The sequence below is a fragment of the Rhizopus delemar genome, genomic scaffold (genome assembly GCF_000149305.1).
Source record: "Rhizopus delemar RA 99-880 supercont3.8 genomic scaffold, whole genome shotgun sequence".
NCBI lineage: Eukaryota > Fungi > Mucoromycota > Mucoromycetes > Mucorales > Rhizopodaceae > Rhizopus > Rhizopus delemar.
In genome coordinates, this window is record NW_027137834.1 from 2,281,697 (window position 1) to 2,303,678 (window position 21,982).

General features: G+C 34.6%; 9 protein-coding genes across 9 annotated transcripts; 3 read left to right on the plus strand and 6 right to left on the minus strand.

Moving 5' to 3' along the window:
- Nucleotides 1-1,595: 1,595 nt before the first annotated feature.
- On the minus strand, nucleotides 1,596-1,960 carry RO3G_11063 (26S proteasome complex subunit DSS1; the record flags this gene model as incomplete). The annotated part of the gene is made up of 3 exons (XM_067665647.1): nucleotides 1,596-1,644; nucleotides 1,703-1,799; nucleotides 1,849-1,960. The coding sequence occupies 3 exons, from the start codon at nucleotides 1,958-1,960 to the stop codon at nucleotides 1,596-1,598; spliced, it is 258 nt and encodes an 85-aa protein (XP_067521748.1).
- Nucleotides 1,961-5,725: 3,765 nt separating this feature from the next.
- RO3G_11064 (uncharacterized protein) lies at nucleotides 5,726-7,410 on the minus strand (the record flags this gene model as incomplete). Its single annotated transcript, XM_067665648.1, has 4 exons — nucleotides 5,726-6,907; nucleotides 6,962-7,142; nucleotides 7,216-7,287; nucleotides 7,352-7,410. The coding sequence occupies 4 exons, from the start codon at nucleotides 7,408-7,410 to the stop codon at nucleotides 5,726-5,728; spliced, it is 1,494 nt and encodes a 497-aa protein (XP_067521749.1).
- Nucleotides 7,411-7,974: 564 nt separating this feature from the next.
- RO3G_11065 (uncharacterized protein) lies at nucleotides 7,975-9,363 on the minus strand (the record flags this gene model as incomplete). The annotated part of the gene is made up of 4 exons (XM_067665649.1): nucleotides 7,975-8,693; nucleotides 8,747-8,977; nucleotides 9,030-9,091; nucleotides 9,146-9,363. The coding sequence occupies 4 exons, from the start codon at nucleotides 9,361-9,363 to the stop codon at nucleotides 7,975-7,977; spliced, it is 1,230 nt and encodes a 409-aa protein (XP_067521750.1).
- A 1,080-nt stretch (nucleotides 9,364-10,443) lies between these two features.
- Nucleotides 10,444-12,139, plus strand: RO3G_11066 (uncharacterized protein; the record flags this gene model as incomplete). Its single annotated transcript, XM_067665650.1, has 6 exons — nucleotides 10,444-10,978; nucleotides 11,032-11,102; nucleotides 11,162-11,253; nucleotides 11,315-11,425; nucleotides 11,479-11,825; nucleotides 11,883-12,139. The coding sequence occupies 6 exons, from the start codon at nucleotides 10,444-10,446 to the stop codon at nucleotides 12,137-12,139; spliced, it is 1,413 nt and encodes a 470-aa protein (XP_067521751.1).
- A 1,020-nt stretch (nucleotides 12,140-13,159) lies between these two features.
- RO3G_11067 (uncharacterized protein) lies at nucleotides 13,160-13,252 on the minus strand (the record flags this gene model as incomplete). Its single annotated transcript, XM_067665651.1, has 1 exon — nucleotides 13,160-13,252. The coding sequence occupies one exon, from the start codon at nucleotides 13,250-13,252 to the stop codon at nucleotides 13,160-13,162; it is 93 nt and encodes a 30-aa protein (XP_067521752.1).
- A 503-nt stretch (nucleotides 13,253-13,755) lies between these two features.
- Nucleotides 13,756-14,826, minus strand: RO3G_11068 (nucleoside diphosphate kinase; the record flags this gene model as incomplete). The annotated part of the gene is made up of 8 exons (XM_067665652.1): nucleotides 13,756-13,896; nucleotides 13,954-14,052; nucleotides 14,102-14,296; nucleotides 14,346-14,382; nucleotides 14,445-14,484; nucleotides 14,541-14,651; nucleotides 14,707-14,736; nucleotides 14,799-14,826. The coding sequence occupies 8 exons, from the start codon at nucleotides 14,824-14,826 to the stop codon at nucleotides 13,756-13,758; spliced, it is 681 nt and encodes a 226-aa protein (XP_067521753.1).
- A 273-nt stretch (nucleotides 14,827-15,099) lies between these two features.
- Nucleotides 15,100-17,164, plus strand: RO3G_11069 (heat shock 70 kDa protein 2; the record flags this gene model as incomplete). The annotated part of the gene is made up of 5 exons (XM_067665653.1): nucleotides 15,100-15,146; nucleotides 15,195-15,505; nucleotides 15,558-15,662; nucleotides 15,719-15,799; nucleotides 15,852-17,164. The coding sequence occupies 5 exons, from the start codon at nucleotides 15,100-15,102 to the stop codon at nucleotides 17,162-17,164; spliced, it is 1,857 nt and encodes a 618-aa protein (XP_067521754.1).
- Nucleotides 17,165-18,304: 1,140 nt separating this feature from the next.
- Nucleotides 18,305-18,835, plus strand: RO3G_11070 (uncharacterized protein; the record flags this gene model as incomplete). The annotated part of the gene is made up of 1 exon (XM_067665654.1): nucleotides 18,305-18,835. The coding sequence occupies one exon, from the start codon at nucleotides 18,305-18,307 to the stop codon at nucleotides 18,833-18,835; it is 531 nt and encodes a 176-aa protein (XP_067521755.1).
- A 1,895-nt stretch (nucleotides 18,836-20,730) lies between these two features.
- On the minus strand, nucleotides 20,731-21,546 carry RO3G_11071 (uncharacterized protein; the record flags this gene model as incomplete). Its single annotated transcript, XM_067665655.1, has 5 exons — nucleotides 20,731-20,799; nucleotides 20,857-21,077; nucleotides 21,140-21,173; nucleotides 21,222-21,449; nucleotides 21,502-21,546. 5 exons carry the CDS (start codon nucleotides 21,544-21,546, stop codon nucleotides 20,731-20,733), a joined length of 597 nt encoding a protein of 198 aa, XP_067521756.1.
- Nucleotides 21,547-21,982: the final 436 nt, after the last annotated feature.

The window sequence follows — 21,982 nt, forward strand, 5'->3', positions numbered from 1 at the left end:
TTTAAACTGTGTAGTTACAATCTTCACTGCATTTGGGTTGGAAAAAGAGTACGGTTCTCTTGTAAAGCTTCAACTGTATTTTGTTCTTCATAACTCAAGGGAATCACAAAATAATTCTAGTAGACATTCGCTACCATAAATCTAAGCATGAATTTTGATGGAAAGTAAGCCCCGAATTAAGTTTAGTTCAATCAAGCAATGAAAGCAAAGTAAATGGCTGGTGATTACATATCATAGAACAAGGGAAAAAAATCAGATACCAAATCTTTTTTTTTTCTTTGAAGATCGCTTGATATAATCATTCCTTTTATCAATTACAATCGATACTAGATGGTTTGTAACGTTTTAAGAGATTCAAAATTAAAAACCAGACATTTCTGCTGTAATCTTAAAGCTTCGATTTAAACGAAAATGAAAATGACTAGGTTTTAATTAAATTAATATCGAATCTCAATGGTTAATGATATCAAGACAAGATTCCATACCCTGTTTACCAAATCATTAGATATGATCTTCAACTTGAAAAATGTTATAAAACTCTCTAAAAACATTCATCTTTTATCTTATCTCAATGTATATTTGCTCCATTTGGCCATTTCACATCTCTTGCACGCCCACTTTACAAGTGCATTATAAATCGTAGCATACAGTTTCCTTTTATCAGAGTAAAATATATGTAAATGTACACAACTATCGTAGTGCATAGTTCAACATTACATAACCATCGATAACAAAAAAAGGGGGGGCTGTTTCAACCGATTTTTATTCGAGTTTGAATAATGAAGCTGCGATGTTGTCCCAATGAAGGATATGCAAGTTGGAATAAAAAGCAAGTGAACTACATCCTTGCAAAAATTGAAATTTATAGAAAACATACATGGCTAAGTTTATTCTTTTATTGCAGCTATAGACTATATACATATCATAATCCAAAAACAACATGCTCTTATGAATTTGAAAATAATATTAGCAAAGTGTAACAATGACAGACTTGGCATTTAAATTTTCTTTATAAAGCATACAATAACTGTAATCGTTTATAATAAAATCCCTCCGATCAACAATCAAAGCGAAATGGCAGATAAATAGGCTGTAAATATACAGTATAGGGTCTATCGATATTTATCTGCTCACTTATAGTTGTCCACTATGCCCTTTTTGAGCTTTTCTTATGATATAAACTAGAATTCGGTTTGTTTCAAGGAAACATGTTGCCTATAACCCTGTTTGTTCATTATCCTTTTTGGATTGTAAATAAGATTGTCTTCAAAGACTACTCTCATTCATGTCTCTTTGCCATTCTTTAATTTCAGGTGTAAGCTTGAATGAAGGTCTTTACTATATTCTTTTGTTTTCCATCACAATTTAAAAACTAATATAACCAACAGTTAATAAAATTTAAACCTGTTGTCACTTTCTTTGTCCCGTGTTCACAACCCATCTAATTGCTCTCCTTTTCTTGTTTATTCCACAATGAAAAAAAGTAGGCCAACTCATCAAACATCTAAGAATATTTTTTTCTTTACAATTTCTGCAAACGCTGAATTGGCTGCTTTTTTATTGTTTATTTCTTTGTACAAGAATAAAAAGACTGTTTACATCTTCATAGGCTGTGGTTGATTGGGTTCTTTCTCAAGTTCAGCACTAAAAAAAAAACTTGTTTAGTCACGAGCGAAAACAGTTGATTCAAAATAAAAAATACCGTAATTGCTTTGAAAAGTCGTCTTCGATATCGTCGTCATCCCAGTTATCCTCCCAAAAGTGAGCATCATTTTGGTCTTCTTCTTCTTCTCCCCAATCTATACACATTTAGTAATCTTGAATAAAACAACAATCATTCACTCAAACCTTCAGCAGCAAATTCTTCAAACTCATCGTCTTCTTCGAGCACACCAAGTGCTGCCAAGTTCTTTTCTTCGGCCATACCCTTTTGTTTTTCTTGATTTTGTGCAGATGCCATAATGTAAATAAATCAGAAAAAAAAATATATAAAATAGACGCGTAGTAGTTCAGGAAACATGACGTAACTACGAAGGCTGGGTGCGCATAGGTCGCTTGAAAATTCGGACGTTTAATGTGTTCAGCCATCAGCAAGTCCTTTCAACTGGATGAAATTTTAAATGTATAAGCCCTTTTCCCTAAATAACATTGGCTTTACTCTTCTTATGCTTTATATAGAGAAAACATAGTAGCTCAGAAACAGAGGAACGATATGCTGATATATACATGTACAAATATGCAATAAAAAGTTCGCAACACTAAGGGTAAGATCCAACACGGATAGAGTTAGAGTAAGCAGTCAAGGGAAATACCGTTTTCAAGAGAACTTTGCTGAGATTTTGACAGATTAAACTGTTACCGGTGATAATAAAGAAGTAGTAAAATGAAATATTCTCTATCACGTTGAAGAATATCAAACAAAACATCGAATAATCATTAGGATCATCTTTGAAGCTACAGGCGTCGAAAATCTCTTTTAGTCCTGAACCTCTTGATTGAAATGGATGTGAATATACTTGCAAGAAGACTTCATTAAGTATATGACAACATGCAAGCCTTGCCTATTCTAGCAAACTTCATTGTCGAAAAGTAAGATGAGGTGAGCAATTCATCAACAAAAGTTGAGTTTATAAAAAGTTGAAGATGGGGCCTTTCCCTAGGGATTCATGAATAAATACAAGAACTAAAACATATTTTTTATACAGTGCTGATGATCCCAAATGACGAACTTAACAATAAACTTGGCAAATATTAAAAACTTGGCGAAGCTGGTACATAATCTCCATATTACCAATACGACCTGTTTTCGTGCCGTCTATCATAACCAGAGCAGCTTCCAGGCATTCCTGATCGATAAAGAGCTCTTGTTTGTTGAGAGCTGAAAGTTATCATTAGTTGAATCAACATCGATGGCTTGCTTGATATTAAGCCTTGTACAAGATATGACCAAGATATTTGAAACTTGAGTTCCAATGATCAGTTTTTAACCATCAGAATGGTATAGTGAGACAGGCCATATATCAGGATATAGTTTGATAACGGATAGAGGGAGGGATGTGTTCTGTGCCTTGCCCTTATCATGCCAAATGATTCACAATGAGAATTGACTATTTTAGATTGGCCATGAGCCTCAGCCATATGTGCCATTACAGCCTGACCATCGTTGGTGTTATACCATATAGAACCAGAAAATAATTTAGCACTAAAAAACTTGATCTGTAGATAGAGCTCTGAGCCTTTGTTTAACAAATTACAAACCACAATAGCCAACCCCATCAATTTACATTGCTTTAATAATTTAGAGTAAGGCGAGTTTAATTGTAGAGCTTCTATGCTGGATTTTTTGACATGTGTTATGCACGTGACACAAAGCTTGTCAATCTTCTCCTCCAATCTTTGCTTTTTTGAAAAGATTGCTTCAACAAAGTCACAATTACGCTGGTATTTTTCGATGATGTATGCATGAGCCAACGCGTTTTTCTCCTTTCCATCTTTGCTTAAAATTGTAAACTGTCGCAGTGACAAGTTATCGACAATTTACTGTTGTTTGGATGTTTTGCGATTTTGTACTTTTTGCTTTTTCGCAGATTAAAAAGAAAGGCTCTCCTTAAAAAAACCTCATATGGAAACCAAATTAAATTAGACCAAAACTCACAGATCCTGGACCAAAGATGACTGGAGACGCATAGTGTTCTCTAATTAGACCAATGTTAATGTTTGGGGCTCAAATGGGTGGAAATACTTTTGAAAAAGACTAGGTGATGAATTGTAACCTCATCTCTTCAATTTTACGATCAAAGGAGAGGCTGGTAGTGTGATGCTATGGGATTGTATAACATAGGATGGGCCTGGATATGCCTGTGTCATTAAGGACAATACTATGAAAATACTAAATTATGTCTATATTCTGTCAAGTATATTAATCGTTAGCGTAAACTACTATGGATACAAGCAAACAGGGTATTTATTTTCAACAAGGTAAACATCCTAAGCACAGCTTGAAACTTGCTTGTGTTTGGGTTAAAGAAAATGGGCTTAAATAAGAGCTCAATTTCAAAAGGCCCGCTCAAATTCCTGATTTGAATCCCATAGAGCATCCCTAGCATTATTTGAAGTTGAAGCTTAGCTTATATGCGGACAAGGGTTAAAGGAGCGCATAGTCTATGATCTACAACCAAAAAAGAATGGGACTCTTTTACCAAAGAGTAATGTCAAGCACACATCAAGAGTATATCAGCTCGTTGTCAAACATTCATTAAATCCAAAGGTGATTATACATGTTATTAAATGAAATATGACTCAGTTGAAAAAAACTGCTCGAATACACAAGCTTGACACAATTTGTTCTTACTATATGTGAAAGTAATTCCATAATCTTAGGTTGGTATATATTGTTCAAACCAGTTATCACTTTATAATGAGGTATTGTAAATAGATCCAGCATGTCTGACTGCAGAGATACAGAGCAAAAAGTACACAATTGCAAGTCATCCGAACAATTATTTCAACAACTGTATAACACTTTGGCAATTTCTTTTTTGTTGTTTCCTGATTAACGACAAGCATTTAAGATTGTACTATCATATGCTTTAGAGATTTTCACAAAGTTAGTGTTGATATCTGGCGAAATCAGTTCAATATTATGCTCGACTAAGGTAACAGATTTGTTATTACTACTAGTAGAGTGTGCATGGGAACATTTGATTAAGGGAAGCTTGCTTGAAATGAATTCTAGCATCGCCCATCACCAAAGAGAATGTGATAAATGAAACAAGAAAAAAAGAAAAATAATACAAATTATTGAAAAATAAAGGAATAGCAATTTTGTATCTAATATGAAGTTACTGAGGTCTTTGTATTATCTAACAGCTACGATTATATGCATATGATATCAAATACTCACATTTATAGTTCGTACACGCTTCAAAAATCTGGTTAGTTGCCATAGAACGAGTAGATTGGAATGGGTACACTAAACATGTTTTTGTATCATTAATTGTAAGCTGAATTACAAGCAAGTTTAGTATTTAAACGTGTTTCCTTTCGTCTTGCTTCAAGAAAGTGACTCAAAGCCTAATAACTTTGCAGTTTTTATTTGGTGTTAGTTAGTACACGACGCGTATACTTGTAATTCTACGACAGCGGTCGGTGCTCATCAAAGAGGAGCTAATTGGCTACAAAAATGACAAGCGTTTAAGTTTTCAATAATTGTTTCACGATTGATATAAATCTTAGAATGCTAAACAGTCTTGAAGAATCTAGTAATTAAAAGTCTTTGTGAGCCTTGAGGGTAACAAGGCGACAGTTGCCTCAACTAAATGTATCAATCCGTTCCAAATAAAATACAATGACAATTGATGATTTTGTAATTTTGCTGATGGATGCTAAAACAGGCTGCAAAAATAGTATTGACAATCTGAGTGCCAATTAACATACATCTTATTGACAGAAGGAAGGATCTACGTTTGACTGTTACTAAAGAAGTGGGTCCAGAAGCAATATAATTTCCTTATTTGAATAACTTTTTTTTCTCATTTTGTATAACATTAGTATTCTATGACAAAGTGTCAATTTAAATAAAAATGAATTAAATTGCGTGACAAAAAAGTAATGTCACCTGCTGTTCATTTCTTTTTTTGGAAAAAATAATCAAAATACACAGTTTAATCTAAAAATAATCCTCCATTTTTTGAGGGATTAAAGTATATTACAATAAACGAACCAATTAAACGGTGGTTACATAACCCTTTCTTTTGAAAAGACCACAACCGCGTTTCCACCAGCAAAGATAACTTGTCAATGCGATAACAAAGAGAACAACAATCACAATCACAGCAATCAACCATCCGGCCATCTTGCCAGAAGAACGTGAGACGGCAGGTCTTGGTTGAGTGATGGTGACATAAGGAGGGTCAGATGCGTTTGAACTGAGCTGATAGGCGATTAAACCTTGGAAGGGAGCATTATAGTCCAAGGCAACCTCTGTTTGTGCCCAATCATTACGTTCATCATAAAACTTGTCACTGCTATCAGGGCCACCAACGATAGCACCATATAAAACATGAGCCTCAACAGGTGGAGAAGTATCGATATTACTAATATCTGTACCACCTGAAGCACCGGCATGATGAGGGTTACGAGGTGAGTTCATGTGAATACCACAAACATAGGGTGTAAGCATATAGTTGTTGCCAAGAAGGTACTCGATTTGACTCTTGGCAAATTTAGTATAGCTTTCTGAACGAGAAGAATCGAGCTGAGCATACATGAGTGCCAAGAGGGCCATATCTTGGGCTGGGACAAGTGAATTATCACTACTGTAGTCGCCGCACCAAAGTAAGCCGCCATTGGTAAATGTACAAGGAGAACCTGAGGCGCTGTTGACAATTGTGTCCAATACTTTTTTAGCTGCCGTGGCATACTTTGTGTTACTCGAATCAATTTCAGCACCTAATACAAAGACCGCATTCGTCTGGTCGCTCCAATCCATCACGCTGACTTGTTGATTGGCCAATTTGAATTCATCAAAAAACGTGGAGGCTAAATCTTTGTAGGTAGTATTTCCAGTAGCTTTGTACATCCAAAGGGCAGCATAAGTCAGTTGGCTAGTATAGTTATTGGTGTTATAAAATTCGGCAATTGCAGGTATCGCATTGGTATAGACATTTCTGGGCTGAGCAGAGTAAGCGAGGTCAAAAAGTGAAGTAGCATTTGAAAGAAGTTGGTTAGCATAATCAGTATCGTTCAAATTATTCTTGAATAAATAAGAAGCGGAGGCCAAAGCTGCAGAGGCAAGCGCCACAGCGTCTGTACCAACAGATGTTCGATTAACTTGATAAGAAGGACGTGGCGTTGGAATATTCGTATCTGGACCCCAATAATTATTGTCAATATCACCATCGCCAACCTAATCACAAATAAGTTAAAAATAGATTCTTTACAAGAGTCTCTTATCCTTTACTTGAACATAAAATGTATCATTGTTTGGATGGGCTTGCATTAACCAATCAAGACCCCATTTTAACATTGAGTTCAAATACTGAGCCTGGTTGGCTTTTTGATACCCATCAAACCAAATAGAAGCACTCCAAGCAATACTTGCCAAGGAGTATGATAATGGTAAACTGAATTTTAAATAATCGCTGACAAAGAAAAAAAAAAAAAATAGCGAGGTTAATAATAGATTTCTTTAGAAAACGTTCATATCCTTATTACCCAGCATCATAATAACCACCCACCAAGTTCACTTGATTATCACTTCCATCATTTAAAGCAGAGTCATGTCTCCTGCAATCACCAAAAAAAAAAAGGTCAGTCGTACAAATCCCTTTTTACCGAAAAAGACAGTTACCAGCTAACCCGGTTATCGGAAGGTAATTTTCCACTTCTTTGAGCTTCATAAAATAACATTGAAACGTTTAATAAGTTTGCATAATGAACATTGCCAGTAACGCCAGCAGGATTACTAGGTCCGTCTGCTATCCAATCTGATGTACTGCTGTCTTGTGCAAGTGCAATAGATGCTATACTCGATAGACTTAATAAAATAGAAAATAAACGCATCTTTTTCTGTGTAAAATGAAAAAAAAAGGAAAAAACAAAAAAAATTATGTCAAAGCCAAATTTATTTATAGCTGCTGTTGAAACACAAGGAAAAAAAAAAGAAATAAAAAATAAAGAGAGGAAAATTTTATCAAAATTATGAATGAATTCATTTTTTAAGCCTATTATAAACATGAGTCAAGGCAAAGAGTGAGAGATAAAAAGAAAGGTACAATTGGTATTTTAATACTACTTTTATTGTTCATTGGATGAACGTAGTGTTCACATCATATTTGTTCACTCTTGCTTTAATAGTTAAAGTGCCTTTTTTTTTGGTTTTCAGACACAGGGTCTTTTTACGTTATCAAAATACACATTCTTTAAATACAAAAAAGTAATAAACCGCTTTTTTTAAAACTGATTGCATTTTTATTAATGTTGTTTAGAGTGAAGTGAGTGAACATAAGTCCAAGCACCAGCGTCTAAATGGTGCTTTGAATCTATTCTATTCTTTAAGTCGTAATTCTTCTTTTGATATTCGGTTCCATTTTGTGCATCCAAGTCCTTTTCAAACTTGAATAATTTGGGTTCCCAATTTTCCTTTATTTCTTCTCTCTGCTTGCGAACGCCACGCTGCCATTCTTCAATCTTTGTTTTTTCCTTATTTGCCACTTTAAAATTCTTTTCTTTTAATGCCTCTGTCACTGGTCCCCAAATACGGTGTGATTCAAGTTCAGATTGCTCATCAACGGGGGCTGTCAGGCGCTCTGCCATGGGCTCAGCCTCTGCATCGAATAGTAATTCCTTCTTGCCGTCATCCTTTGCATCGCTGTAAAAGGATTGATGACTCCAACGACCGGACAGGTGATAATGAATCTTTTCGTCAGCATAAACAGATCCCTTGATATGATTGTATTCTCCTCCAAACCATGGTTTTGGCACAAATTCGATAACAGCCTTTGTATTATTACTACCAATGATTGTACATGACCCACCTAATTCAATAAAGGCACCACCTGTCAATACACCTCGAATCAAAAGATCAGGAAAATCAATCATGTATTGTTCATCATATTGCTTGAGATATAAAACGGCTCTCCCCACTTGTTCAATTCGAATGGAAGTTCCTTTAAATTTGGACTTTTGTCCAGCTGATAAAAACAAGTTATTATCAATGACTTCTCTTCATTCTTGCTTTACTTACTGTGTCCATTTAGACTGACACCTGCCTTTTCATCTTCAAGATAAAAGGCAGAAATAGGTGGATGATGACAGACTTGTTCACAAACACACTTTGCATCCCCCATTGTACAATGAAACTGTTCACCTAAAATAGGATTGTAAGGCTTTTTCTCATATTTTCCATCTGTGCAACGAGATGCGTAGCTGCCATATAAAGTGGAAATGAACCAACGACAGATAGCCAAGATACGTTCTATTTTAAATAAGTCTTTTCGTATATATTTACATAATAGCAAGCGATTTACCTTCAGGCGTTTGAGCTTTACTAATAGCTTGAAAAGCAGTAGGATGATCTCCCCAATATGTACTACCCAAAAAATTAATAATACAATAAAAATCAAATATGTGCTTTTTTATTTACCCGTATTCTAATAATGAGAGACCATTCAAGAAGAAAGCGGGACATGTTAATGAAGAAAGGTCACCTGTAAAGCTTACAACGACCTTTAAGAATTCTTTGAACTCTTTAAATTGACTTTTTTCTTCCAAGTTCTTCATAGATAATGAATCAACGTCTTTAGCTGTAGGCACTTCTTCTTCTTTATTGGTTTTGTTCTTATTGCCAAAACCTAATGCCATTTGTATACAATCAAAAAAAAAAAAGAGAGAGAGGAAAAAAAAAAGAAGTAAATTATAAACCGAGGATGTTGAGTAGGAAAAAAAAAAAAAGAAACGGAGGTTTAAATGTAGCATCTCCACCCTTCTGTGTTGCATCATTTGTATAAGTTTTAATGAGAAATATTACATCATTGAAGCCATGTTTTTCATGATGGATAACATTTTTGACAGCTGTCGTCCTGTTATATTCTTGATTTATAAGCTCGTCCTTTCTTAGTTTCGGACAAAATCGCAGCATTTTTCTTTTGATTTCGGCTAATAAAAAAGGATTCGTTTAAAGAGTCACACAATATTGAATTTAGCAGATAATTGTGGGACATGATGCACTTTAAAGAAAGTGTAAGCAAGTTTTTCTTTTGATCTTTATGACTAACTACATTATGTAACACTCTGCACAGATCGGCAAATATAAGGTATTTCGTAACACATCATACAATTAACCTTGATTCATTTTGCGCGTATATTGTTATTTAATATAGTTATATATTACAAAATAGAGCCTTTACAAGAAAGTACATGGAACTCTTGAAAATTGGAGCCTCTGATCTATTGCTTTTCTTTATTTTTTAAAATAGATAGACCCTAGATAATTGTTATCTTTTCTTATATTCATTCTTCTTTATAATGTTTTATAGACATGATTAAATATATCCAAACAAATTAATAGATAACATGAAATATTCTTTGAAGCACTTACTCTCTAATCCAATTTCAAAACTGCTTGCGTTGTTTTTCTTTTTTTTTTTTTTTTTCCTTGCACAAACACGTCTCCTATCATCCAAACGAACCTTCTCGAAACGATCGGAAATATTAAGATCAAAGCATTATTGTCAAAGATATTATTTTAGAGCATTGAAAACGACATATTAATACAATAAACGTATTCATCCAACTTGATTATTTTATTTGCCACTTGATCTTTTTCATATGGACGGTCTTGTTCAAGGAAAAGGCATCGGTATTTCAATTGAGCACAAAGGCTGAATAAATCTTCAGTTTGATAGAAGTTTTCTCTCTTTTTTTTTTTTTAATTAACTTATAATGGCAGACGATACAGAATGGCACACAGTCTCAAATCATAAACACATTGCACCGCCTACTACAACCAACCAACAACCCAAGAATAGAAGACATTCTAAACCCAAGATCCAAGCTAAACAACAGCAGCAACAGTTAGCTAATACAAAAGAAAAGAAGCCTTCAGGATACAAGAAAAAGACTGGAAAAAAAAAGGTTCAGCAGAAGCCCAAGAATACAGAAGCAAACCCTTTCCATGCCGCTGAGGAAGACTCTAACGGAGAAGAGGAAGAGGAAGAAGAGGATACAGTGGACCCTATTGACTTGCCTCTACCTCCTTACCATACAGCAACCTTTGTTTCATGTCTCTTTGATGACTGTGAGTCACCAGCTCCCTTCTTGGATACAACATCACTTGTAACTCATTTGAAGAACGATCATGCGTTAGTCTTCAAAAACCTTCACCACATGTACAACTCGTTGAATGCTTACTTGCAACGTTGGGCAAAGGAGCTGGAGAAAAAGTCACTTTCTGAACTTGGGGAAGCAGAGAATGATGGTAAAAAAAAGTAGTTGTGTTGTTTCCTTGGAAACTAAATGTGTATTGAATAGTATACATCATTGATCCTGAAAAATGCAGTCTTGATAAAGAAATCAGAGAACAATTACAACGTTCAAAACTGGTATGAATCATTAATACGCATAAAAGCTTCTTTTATATAACTAATGTAAGTTATTATAGAATGAAGTATTAAAATACCAACAGCATGAACGTGAAGTAGAATCAAAATGTCCTAGAAAATGTCTATTTTGTAAAATTATAGGCGAAAACAGGTAATAGCGATAGATAAGCTTGCGTATTTGGCATGATTAAACTGTTTCTAATTCTAAATAGACCACTGCTATTTAAACACATGTTTTCCGAGCATAATTTTAATATTGGCTTACCAGATAATTTGGTTTATGTTGGTGAATTTTTAGACACTCTAGAGGCGAAACTTTCAAAGTAAGGCAGGATATAAAATAGCAAAGATGACGTATTCTAACTTGTTTATATAGCCTCCAATGTTTATACTGTGAAAAGATCTTTACAAGTCCTGCGGTTTTGCGTAAGCATATGAGAAAGAAGAAGCATTTCAAGATTGCAGCAAAAAACCGACAATACGATCGGTTCTATGTCATCAACTATTTAGAACCAGGCAAGAACTGGGAAAGCTTTGAGCGTGACAACTATGAAAGTGACGAAGATGATAAGGATGAGGAGACATGGGAGGATTGGGAGGAAGAGGAACCAGAACCGACGATGTGTTTATTTGATACACATGTCTTGTCTAGTCCTAAAGAAATACTTGAACATATGAGGACTGAGCATGACTTTAATTTGAGTCAAATAAGAAAGGAAAAAGGTAAGGAAGAAGAAGAAATGATAACAGTAAGAACTTAGATGTTGTTGCTATGCATAGAACTTGATTTTTACCAAACTATTGTATTGATTAACTATATTCGTCATCAATCGTCACTCAATACTTGCTTTTCATGTGGAACTGTATTGGAAAACCTGACTGATATTCCAGCACACTTGAAAGAGAAAGGTTGCCATACCAAGTTAACAAAAGATGCCGAGTTTTGGAAAGACCCTAAATATCTTATGCCTACATATGAAAATGATCCACTTTTAACTGGATTTGAAGAAGACGATGACTTAGAAGATGATGAATAAAAAAAAATATTTTTATTTTCTTTCATATAAAATATCATAATGACCTGTGATTTAGATAATAAGCAAAATGCTATAAATAAAAAAAAAGTGCTATTGTATGTACCTGGTCTGTAAAGTAAAACGATTGGACTCTTTTTACGTTCCAATTCATCTTTTTCAGTAGGCCAGAACTCATGAATGATTGCTTTATCCTCTATACCACCATCCAAATAGACAACATGAATAGGAGTATCCAACGCTTTACTAATAGCAATAATTTGCAAATGATCTGATTCTTTACCAAAAGCCTCTACATTTCTTGAACAGAACTCATCTATCGAGATCATTTCATCAATCAAGAAAGGTTCATATTCGGCAGAATGGATACGAAGATAAGCAGAGGTCATAAATCTTAAATGCATAACAATTGCATTACTAATTTCGTCTGACTGAAAGTTCACAAGTAACATATCTGGGTCAGTTCTGTATTGTGGCAACTGATGAAACTGTTCATTTACAGTTTCATAAAAGTCTTCATAAGCTAATTTATGAAAACCACCACTCTCTAACAAGTTGCATGATTCATTCAATTGAGTAAGGTAGTAATCAAAGTTAGATACATCATTCATCACTTTTTCAAACCAGCTAAAGGCCACAGCTGATACGAAATATTATTATGTATTGATATATTAAAGGAGTCCCCCCTTTTTGTATATATATACCTCGAAAGAAACAGTTACCTATAAAATAATGTTTTTATGGTGAGCAAAATAAAACGTAATAAGAAGAAAAAGGCCTATTTACCATCGCCTCGACATCTTCTAATTCGATCGTGTTTCAGTTCAAGATTCTTATATTTAAAGAAAAGTTAGCTCCCTTTTTATTATCATTTTAGATGGATTTACTTTAATTTTAGGTAAAAAGGATTGGTTTTCTTTGAATTCTTCTTCAAGTTTATTGATAGGCTCGTCTTGGCATACAAGAGGAATCTAAAAAGGCACACACACACAAACATTCTAATCAACTTGTTACGCGTTTTTTTTAAAGTTGTACCTTTTGAGCTTCCTCGTCTTTAATTTGTTGTTCAAATTCGAGAATTTGTTCGTCAGAAAGTATGGGTTCTTCAGAAGACATTTATAAAAAATAAAAATAGGAAAAAGAAAATGCATTAAAATTGCCAAGTTTGGGCCTCAAATAATTTCCCCTATTTTTTTTTTATTATGAGTTCAAATAAACCACAAGAATTACCTGAAGATTTGGCTACTTACGTAAAGTATGCATTTGTATATTACTTTTAATTTTTTTCTTATTCTTTTATTTAGTTAAATAGCCTTGCTGATAAACTTGTAAGTCATCTGCTCAAGTTGTTTTCAATCTATCAATTACTCATCTATTTTTTCTTTTTATAAGCAAAACAAGATTGATGAGAATAGCACAAACATGAACAAAAAGCGTAAAGAAAGAGAGAGAGAAAAGACGAATGGTATTAATGATGCTTTATAAAATAGTGGAAGAGATGAGTAGTCGTATCAACACTTTAGAAAAGACTTTAAAACAAATGCAAGAAACTACGTCAACAAAAAGTGTGTAAAACCAAACACAACAATTTTTTTATTGCTTTTTATAAATAAAGGATCTTAGTTGTCGGATTGGACCCATTCAGCGTTGGCAGGAGTCCAGTCAACAAGTTCACCAGCCTTACCGAACCACAAGTTAATTTCCTTTTCAGCGGATTCGAAAGAGTCGGAACCGTGAATGATGTTACGACCAACGGAGATCTATTTTTTTTTAAATTAGAACAAGGGCCCTCTTTTCTTGTTTTACTTTATACTTACAGCATATTGACCACGAATGGTACCAGGAGCAGATTCAAGAGGGTTGGTAGCACCAATCATAGCACGACCTTGCTTGACAACATCCTTACCTTCCCAAACCTAAAAAGGAAATTAATCAATTGAGATACTTATGATTTCTTCTCATTACCATGGCAATAACAGGGGTACCACTGGTCATGTAGTTGACGAGACCAGCAAAGAAAGGACGAGCCTTGAGGTCTTCATAGTGCTTTTCAGCCAATTCCTTGGAAGGAGCAATAGCCTTCAAACCAACGAGCTTGTAACCACGTTCTTCAAAACGAGAGATAACCTTACCAACCAAACCACGTTGAACACCATCAGGCTGTTGTAATTGTTAGCTTTTTGCTTTGTCATCTATGTGTGTAACAAACCTTGATGGCAATGAAAGTACGTTCGGTCATAGAACCCCTATTTTTTTTTTTACATGTAAGTATTTATGAACAGCAAGTGTTTTGATTACAAATCTTTACTTAACACCAGCGATGGGCTTGGCATCAGCTGAGATGGGTTCTAAAAGAAAGATAGATTAGTATACGATAAAGTCATCAAAGGGAAAAAAAAATTACTTTGAAGATAAGCGTAAGAAAGAGCACCGGCGGTGACAGCAGTGGCAACAGCCAAACCACGACGAGAGACACCAGCAGCAGTGGCACGGCTGGCAGTAGCAAAAGTACGGGCTAATTATATTTTAGATAAGCAAAATAGTATCAAGGTTTTAGTAATACAAATTACCTCTCAAAGAAGCAGTGGCGGGTCTAGCAGCTATGGAATGATCATATCAGAATACCTTTTTATATAATGAAAAATAACGCGTTTTATCTTACCGAAACGAGCAGTGGCACGGGCAAACATGTTTAAATGAAATTTTATGGAAAAAAAAAAAAAAAAAAAAAAAAAGTAAAAATCTCTAGGTCTCAAAGGCTTTATTTGACTCGGCCTCGAACTTGATTCTAATTACTGCTCAATAAACCAGCCAATCAAATAAAAAAATCAACAGAGTGGCTTGCACATCCCGGTCAGTGACCTTTTTAACTAACCGGAGATGACAAAATTTTTTTATATGGGAAAGATAGGACGATTTATATTACTCTTTCTCTTTTTCTTCTCCTTCAGAGTTTAATAAAAATGTCTGCTGAATACGAGGGTGCTATTGGTATTGATTTGGGTACTACGTAAGTTGATAGAAAAGACAAAAAGAATCGAAATTAAGAAATCGATAGCTACTCCTGTGTTGGTGTTTGGGAATCCGAACGTGTTGAAATTATTGCCAACGAACAAGGTAACCGTACCACTCCCTCCTACGTCGCTTTCTCTGATAAGGAGCGTCTTGTTGGTGATGCTGCCAAGAACCAAGCTGCTATGAACCCCAAGAACACTGTCTTTGATGCCAAGCGTCTCATCGGTCGTCGTTTCGATGATGCCGATGTCAAGGCTGACATGAAGAACTGGCCTTTCACCGTTGTTGAACAAAATGAAAACCCCTTTATTCAAGTCGAATTCGAAGGTGAAACCAAGACTTACTCTCCTCAAGGTACAAGAAAAAATTTAATTGGTCTAATGTGACTAACAAATATGGAAATTAGAAATCTCTTCCATGGTCTTGATCAAGATGAAGGAAATTGCCGAAGCTAAGCTCGGTAAGAAGGTTTCCAAGGCTGTTGTCACCGTGCCTGCCTACTTTAACGACAGTATGTATTAGAATGAGAAAGATGATGATGTGAAAAGCTAAACAAATTTTGAAAAGGTCAACGTCAAGCTACCAAGGATGCCGGTACTATCGCTGGTCTCGAAGTCCTCCGTATCATCAACGAACCCACTGCTGCTGGTAAGTTATTCAGGATATAAAGAGAGAGTAAAGTTGTTAACGATGTGCTTAGCCATTGCTTACGGTTTGGATGCCAACGACAAGACCGAACGTAACGTTCTCATCTACGATTTGGGTGGAGGAACCTTTGATGTTTCCCTCTTGACCATCTCTGGTGGTGTCTTTGCTGTCAAGGCCACTGCTGGTAACACTCACTTGGGTGGTGAAGATTTCGATAACACTCTTGTCAACCACTTTGTCCAAGAAATCAAGCGTAAGCACAAGAAGGATATCACCGGTGATGCCCGTGCTCTCCGTCGTCTCCGTTCCGCCTCTGAACGTGCCAAGCGTACCTTGTCTTCTTTGACCCAAACCACTGTCGAAGTCGACTCTCTCTTCGACGGTGTTGATTTCCAATCCAACATCACTCGTGCCAAGTTTGAAGAAATCAACTCTGTTGCCTTCCAAGGTACCATCGAACCCGTTGAACGTGTTTTGAAGGATGCCAAGATTGACAAGAAGAAGGTTGATGAAATCGTCCTTGTCGGTGGTTCTACTCGTATCCCCAAGATCCAATCTCTCCTCCAAGACGTCTTTGACGGTAAGGAATTGAACAAGTCCATCAACCCTGATGAAGCTGTTGCCTACGGTGCCGCTGTCCAAGCCGCTGTCCTTACCAACCAAGCCGGTAACGAAAAGACCCAAGACCTCCTCTTGTTGGATGTTGTCCCTCTTTCTCTTGGTGTTGAAATGCAAGGCGGTATCATGGCTGTTGTCGTCCCCCGTAACTCCCCCATCCCTTGTCAAAAGTCCAAGGTCTTCACCACTGCTGCTGACAACCAAACCACTGTCACTTTCCCTGTCTACGAAGGTGAACGTTTGATGACCAAGGAAAACAACCTTCTCGGTGAGTTCTCTCTCTCTGGTCTTATCCCTGCTCCCCGTGGTACCCCTGAACTTCTCTGTACCTTTGACTTGGATGCCAACGGTATCTTGAAGGTCACTGCCCAAGACAAGACCACTGGTCGCAAGGCTGATGTCACCATCTCCAACTCTACTCGTCTCTCTGCTGCTGATATCGAACGTATGGTTGAAGATGCTGCCAAGAACGCTGATGCCGATAAGGAACGTGAAGCCGTTGTTCAAGCTAAGCAAGATCTTGAAGCTTACGTCTACCAAGTTGAGAACAACATCTCTGACCCTAACGTCAACATGAAGCTCCGTCGTGGTGACCGTGAAGCCATTGAAACCGCTCTCGCTGAAGCCATGGAATTGATGGAACTCAGCGCTGACGATGCTCAAGCTGATGACCTCAAGGCTGCTCAATCCAAATTGAAGCGTGCTACTACCCGTGCTTTTGCTCACGTTTACTCTCAACGTCGTTAAAGCCATCCAAAAGATACTAAAAAATTTTGATATAAAAAGAAAGGATATCCTTTTTTTTGTTTTATAAATCAAATGTTATATAAGAAAAAATAAAAAAGCTTGTTTTCTGCAGATGTAAACTTTACTTTTTTGAATGGACTTGTTTAATGAGGGTTTTTTTTTTCTATCAAATCGGAAGTGAGGCCGATGGATATTTCACCCTAATTGAAGATTTAAGTTTTTTTTTTTTTTCTTTTTGTAGTGAGATGTGATTCCCAGAATTCTCTATCTCGGCGTAGACCTTTGTTTAATAATCTCTAAAGGGAAAAATAAAAGAAAGGAGGAAAAGAAAGGGGAGTGAAAGATGCAAACCTTCTTGATCCTTTTTTTGACCCTTTTCCTTCTTGGTTGCTCATTTTGTTCTTTTTTATGAATTTGATTCAAAAAATTAATTTAATAAAAGCGCACTTTTTCGTTATATCGTTTTAATATTGTAAATCATTTTCATAAAGAAAAAAAAAAAGAGAGGGAAATAAAAAAAAAAAAGAGATCAAGGAGGATATCTTATGAAGAAAAGCCCATTCTTTTTTTTTTTTGTTTGTTATTTATAATTGTTCAAAAAAAAAAAGCACGTAAATTACTATACAATTATGGGAAACTATAGTTAAGGAGTAAAGAGATAGAACAAAAGTGAATAACACAATTAAATGAAAAGGGAGGATCAGAATTGAATTTTCTTGTGTTTATATTCTATTAATGTTAATCAAGGTTTATTGTCTCCCTTATTTTTTTAATAACGTTTTGTTGCGTGGCAATTATATTTCTCACTCTTACAAAGGGGAGTAAATAAGGGGAAGTGGAGTCTATGTCAACGGTATAAATAACAAAAAGTTTAAAATAGAGTTGCGTGGAGTTCAGGTTCAGGAAGGGGGAGGGGAAATGCGGGGGAGAGAATAAAGAAATGGGTTTGCGGAAGTGAAAAGGCTGAAAGATAGGAGCAAGTTGAAAAGAAGAGTAAAAGAAAGGGGAATGGGTTCTTAATATACATGCGTAAATACACAAATATCAATGCCCAAAAAATATATATATAAAATATATAAAATATATCTTTCCTTCTTTATCTCCCTCTCTTTTTTTTTTCTCATATATTTTACTCTTGTCATGAAATCTACTTGTTCGTTGCCTTCACTTTCCAATATCATTACCCCAAATTGCTACTTTTATCAGAGACAGCATCAAAAACCATCCGTTCTTCACGTATCCAGTCTTCTATCCCCATCCAATTTAGATACTGTGTTCTTTGAAAATGATGAACCAATAAAAGCAAAAAGAAAACGCGCTTCTCCATCGCAATTGTATATATTAAATCAAGTTTTTCAACAGACGTGCTTTCCATCAACCGAGCTTCGTATAGAATTAGGTAAACGACTTGGGATGAGCCCAAGAACAGTCCAGATTTGGTTCCAAAACAAAAGACAATCTACTAGAACCAAAGAAAGAGTTGCACCTCAACACTACCGCAGACAATACATCGTATCACCACCCAGCTCGCCATTGGCCTCACCTAAATCCATGTGCATCTCACTACCTTCTCTTCGTTTACCACCTCCACCTGCCTTTCCTTCCACCCCATCTTCCTCTGCTCATTCAAGTCCTACATCAATCAATACCATCTTATTTAGAGATTTCTAAAGAAAAGCAAGGGCCCATTAAACAAAGAAATGAAACCCAAAGATCAGGGATTGCATTACTCCATATGCTTTTATGCCAAAAAACAAAAAAACAAAAAAAAACACGCATATATACTTTATATGCTTATTTCATATAAAATCTTTTTTTTATTAATTCATTCATTTATTACTATGAAGTCATTTCTCATTTCTAAAACTAAACACGTTAATTATTAGAATACATTGATTTATTTTTTTTTTTTTTTTTACATTTTTTATAAAAGCTTCATCTCTCCTTTGTATCTGTGTGTGATTTTTATAATAAAGCATGTTTTAAAAAGGTTAAAAGATAATTCATATACCAATAAATATGAACGCCACTTTTGTTTTATACTCTTCATCATTAACCAATATTTTTTTTTTTTTTTTTTTTTTTTTTTTACTCTTGCCTTTCCTTGCTTTCTCCCCTTTAAAATTTATATCAAGTTTTTCCTGGTTGCTGGGTTTATGTTGCTTTTTTTCATGGAGTTTGGTTGTCAAAGTTCTCCTTTCTTTTTTTTTGTATTAACAATCTATTCTTTTTCTCTTATTTGCACATTAAACAAAAACAACAAAACAAAAAAGTCGAATGTCATTTTTATTGCCCTATCAAAATGTATTCATTACATATGACGATTGTATCACTCCTTTCAATTGTAGATCCAAAAAAAAGAGGCTTTAAAGGGATATCTTTATGAACCTACTTCTTACCTGGGTCCTCCAATGACAGCCTATGCATTCCCCATTCAAGGAGTTGTTTCTTTTCATGTGTTTTCATAACTAAACTTTTTATAACCAAGGAAACCTGCATTTTGTTTATTTCTCCTTATTTCACAATAGATGTATCTTGTTCAGATCACCCTTCTTTTGTCTTTAATAGCAGCTTATGGAAAAGGAAGATCTAGATTTCGATTTGGGTCTAAAGGATAAATGATTTGTGCAGTATAAATACTTGCTTTATGTATCATGAGTTTAAAACAAAAGAAGAAGATCTTAATTAGATAGGAGACATAAAGAACAAGGAGAAGGTGTTTGTATACATCCGAAATTAAATCTCATTATGACCTTTTCAGAAATAGATGAACTTCTTATTCACTCTCTTTTCTCTTCATTCAATCAATTATGGTTGGCATTCGTTCAATATCCAAAGTATAAATGATATGTTCTTGAATCATTCCAAAATTAAAATTGACAGCCTACGATGGCAGTCAAAGAGAATTAAAATAAATAAAGAGAGTAAAGAAATGGGCTAAGTTTATTTTAAAAAAAGATAAAAGTCAAGACATACTTTATAAAGAACTATAATCTGGTATAAAAAAATATTACTCACCTAAAGCCTTCATATTTTAAATATCCTTGTTATTAATGATCGAAATGACTTGCAGAATCTGATAACCATCAAATTAGAATGAAATCGACTGGAAATAAAAGGAATATTGTCATACACATAGAATAGCCACTAACATTAGTAATTCTTTTTTGTTATCTTTATAATCTCAAAGAATGAGAAAGTAATACGGTGCTAACTATTTTTCTCTTTTTTAAAAATAGAAGCTAGTAACAAAGAATGGACCTTTGATAGTTAACGAAAAGATGTACACATCACATAAAGATTGTTTATTTCTATCATTTGTATCTCTAATAATACATTTTCTGCTGTGAGTATCAATCTTTTTTTTTTTTTTTTTTTTTTGTAAGATGTATGTATTTGTTGTATTTGTAGTTTGGTACAACATTGACCTTATTTGTGTATCTTTTTAAGGTGGCTAGTGTAATCATTTTGTGAAACAGTAAATGGTTTAGCCTTATTTTTTTTCACATCTTATACCAAGATAAAATGTATTATTTATGTAAACAAGAAAAAAAAAAATACACAATTCAAACAAATTCCACATAAGATTCAGGCACCAAACCAGTTTGATCTTCCACATCTGCTATCAACCAACCCTAATAATTATTATATGAATATCCATATTTTACGCTTTTTTATATATGAATTCTTACAGGACATTGGCGATATTGAACCCAAATCAATTGACCTGCTTTTAACTCTATTTCATATTCCGTTTCTGGTACAAAGTCAAATAGAGCACGAGCATCTCTTCCTGTAAAATCTGGGGAAGATAAAGAAATTGTGGATTGATTATATGGTAAAGGATTACCAAAGTGAAGTGGTGAATCTTTTGGATAAGCAAAATCACGCACAGTGACAACAACATCAGAGCCTATATTATCACAAGCATTATTATCACTGTCATTTACTGCCTTTTTATACTTTGTTTATTACCAGCTGATGACGATAAAGACGATGGTGATGGCAACTACTCATAATTAGTATAGAAAGAAAAAAAAAAAGTTGGATGGTTTACTTGATTTAATTCAATTGTATTATTTGCCACATCTAAATCTTCTTTTATTGAAGGTGAAATAATATCTTCCAAAGATGACTGTAAAGTTGCTTTTAATTGTGGAATTGAAGAAGTCTCCTCCAATCTTCTACTAGTATTTTCTATTTGGTCTTCATTTAATGATGTCTCAGGACAAGAAGATGTTTTTCTTTTTGATTTTAAATTCTTTTTGGATGTTTTTCGAGTTATCTTTTTATCATGTAAATACAGTTTACTCTGCCAAAAGAATACTTGTTTTTACCTTTTTTAATAAAAGTGCAAATGCAATTACTGTACTTAAGCTCATTATTATTTATTTTTATAAAGGAAAGGAATGGGGGAAGATATTTTTATATAATAAAAAAAGAAAAGTAAAAGAAAAGAGTGAAAAAAAAGAAAAAGACATGGGAAATTTTTTTAATCGGATCAATTGGGCGGCCCCATTTTTTTTTTTATTTTTATTTTTCCATTAAAATTGTAGACTGTATTAAATAAAAACAAACTTTAAAAACCAAAAGGACGGAACCGATACAATACCTAAAATGAAGCTTTTTTTTTTTTTTTTTTTTTGAAGTTCAATCAGATGCAAAGAAATATTTCGAATAAATCTGTAGATGCACAAATAACCAAATTTAGACCTGCAAGCACGCTTATTGCTTAAACTCCCGATAAGGAGCCCTTTTTCTTTCTCTCTTTTTCTTTTCTCTGCTATTTTTTCATTATTTTATTTAAATTCAATTGGA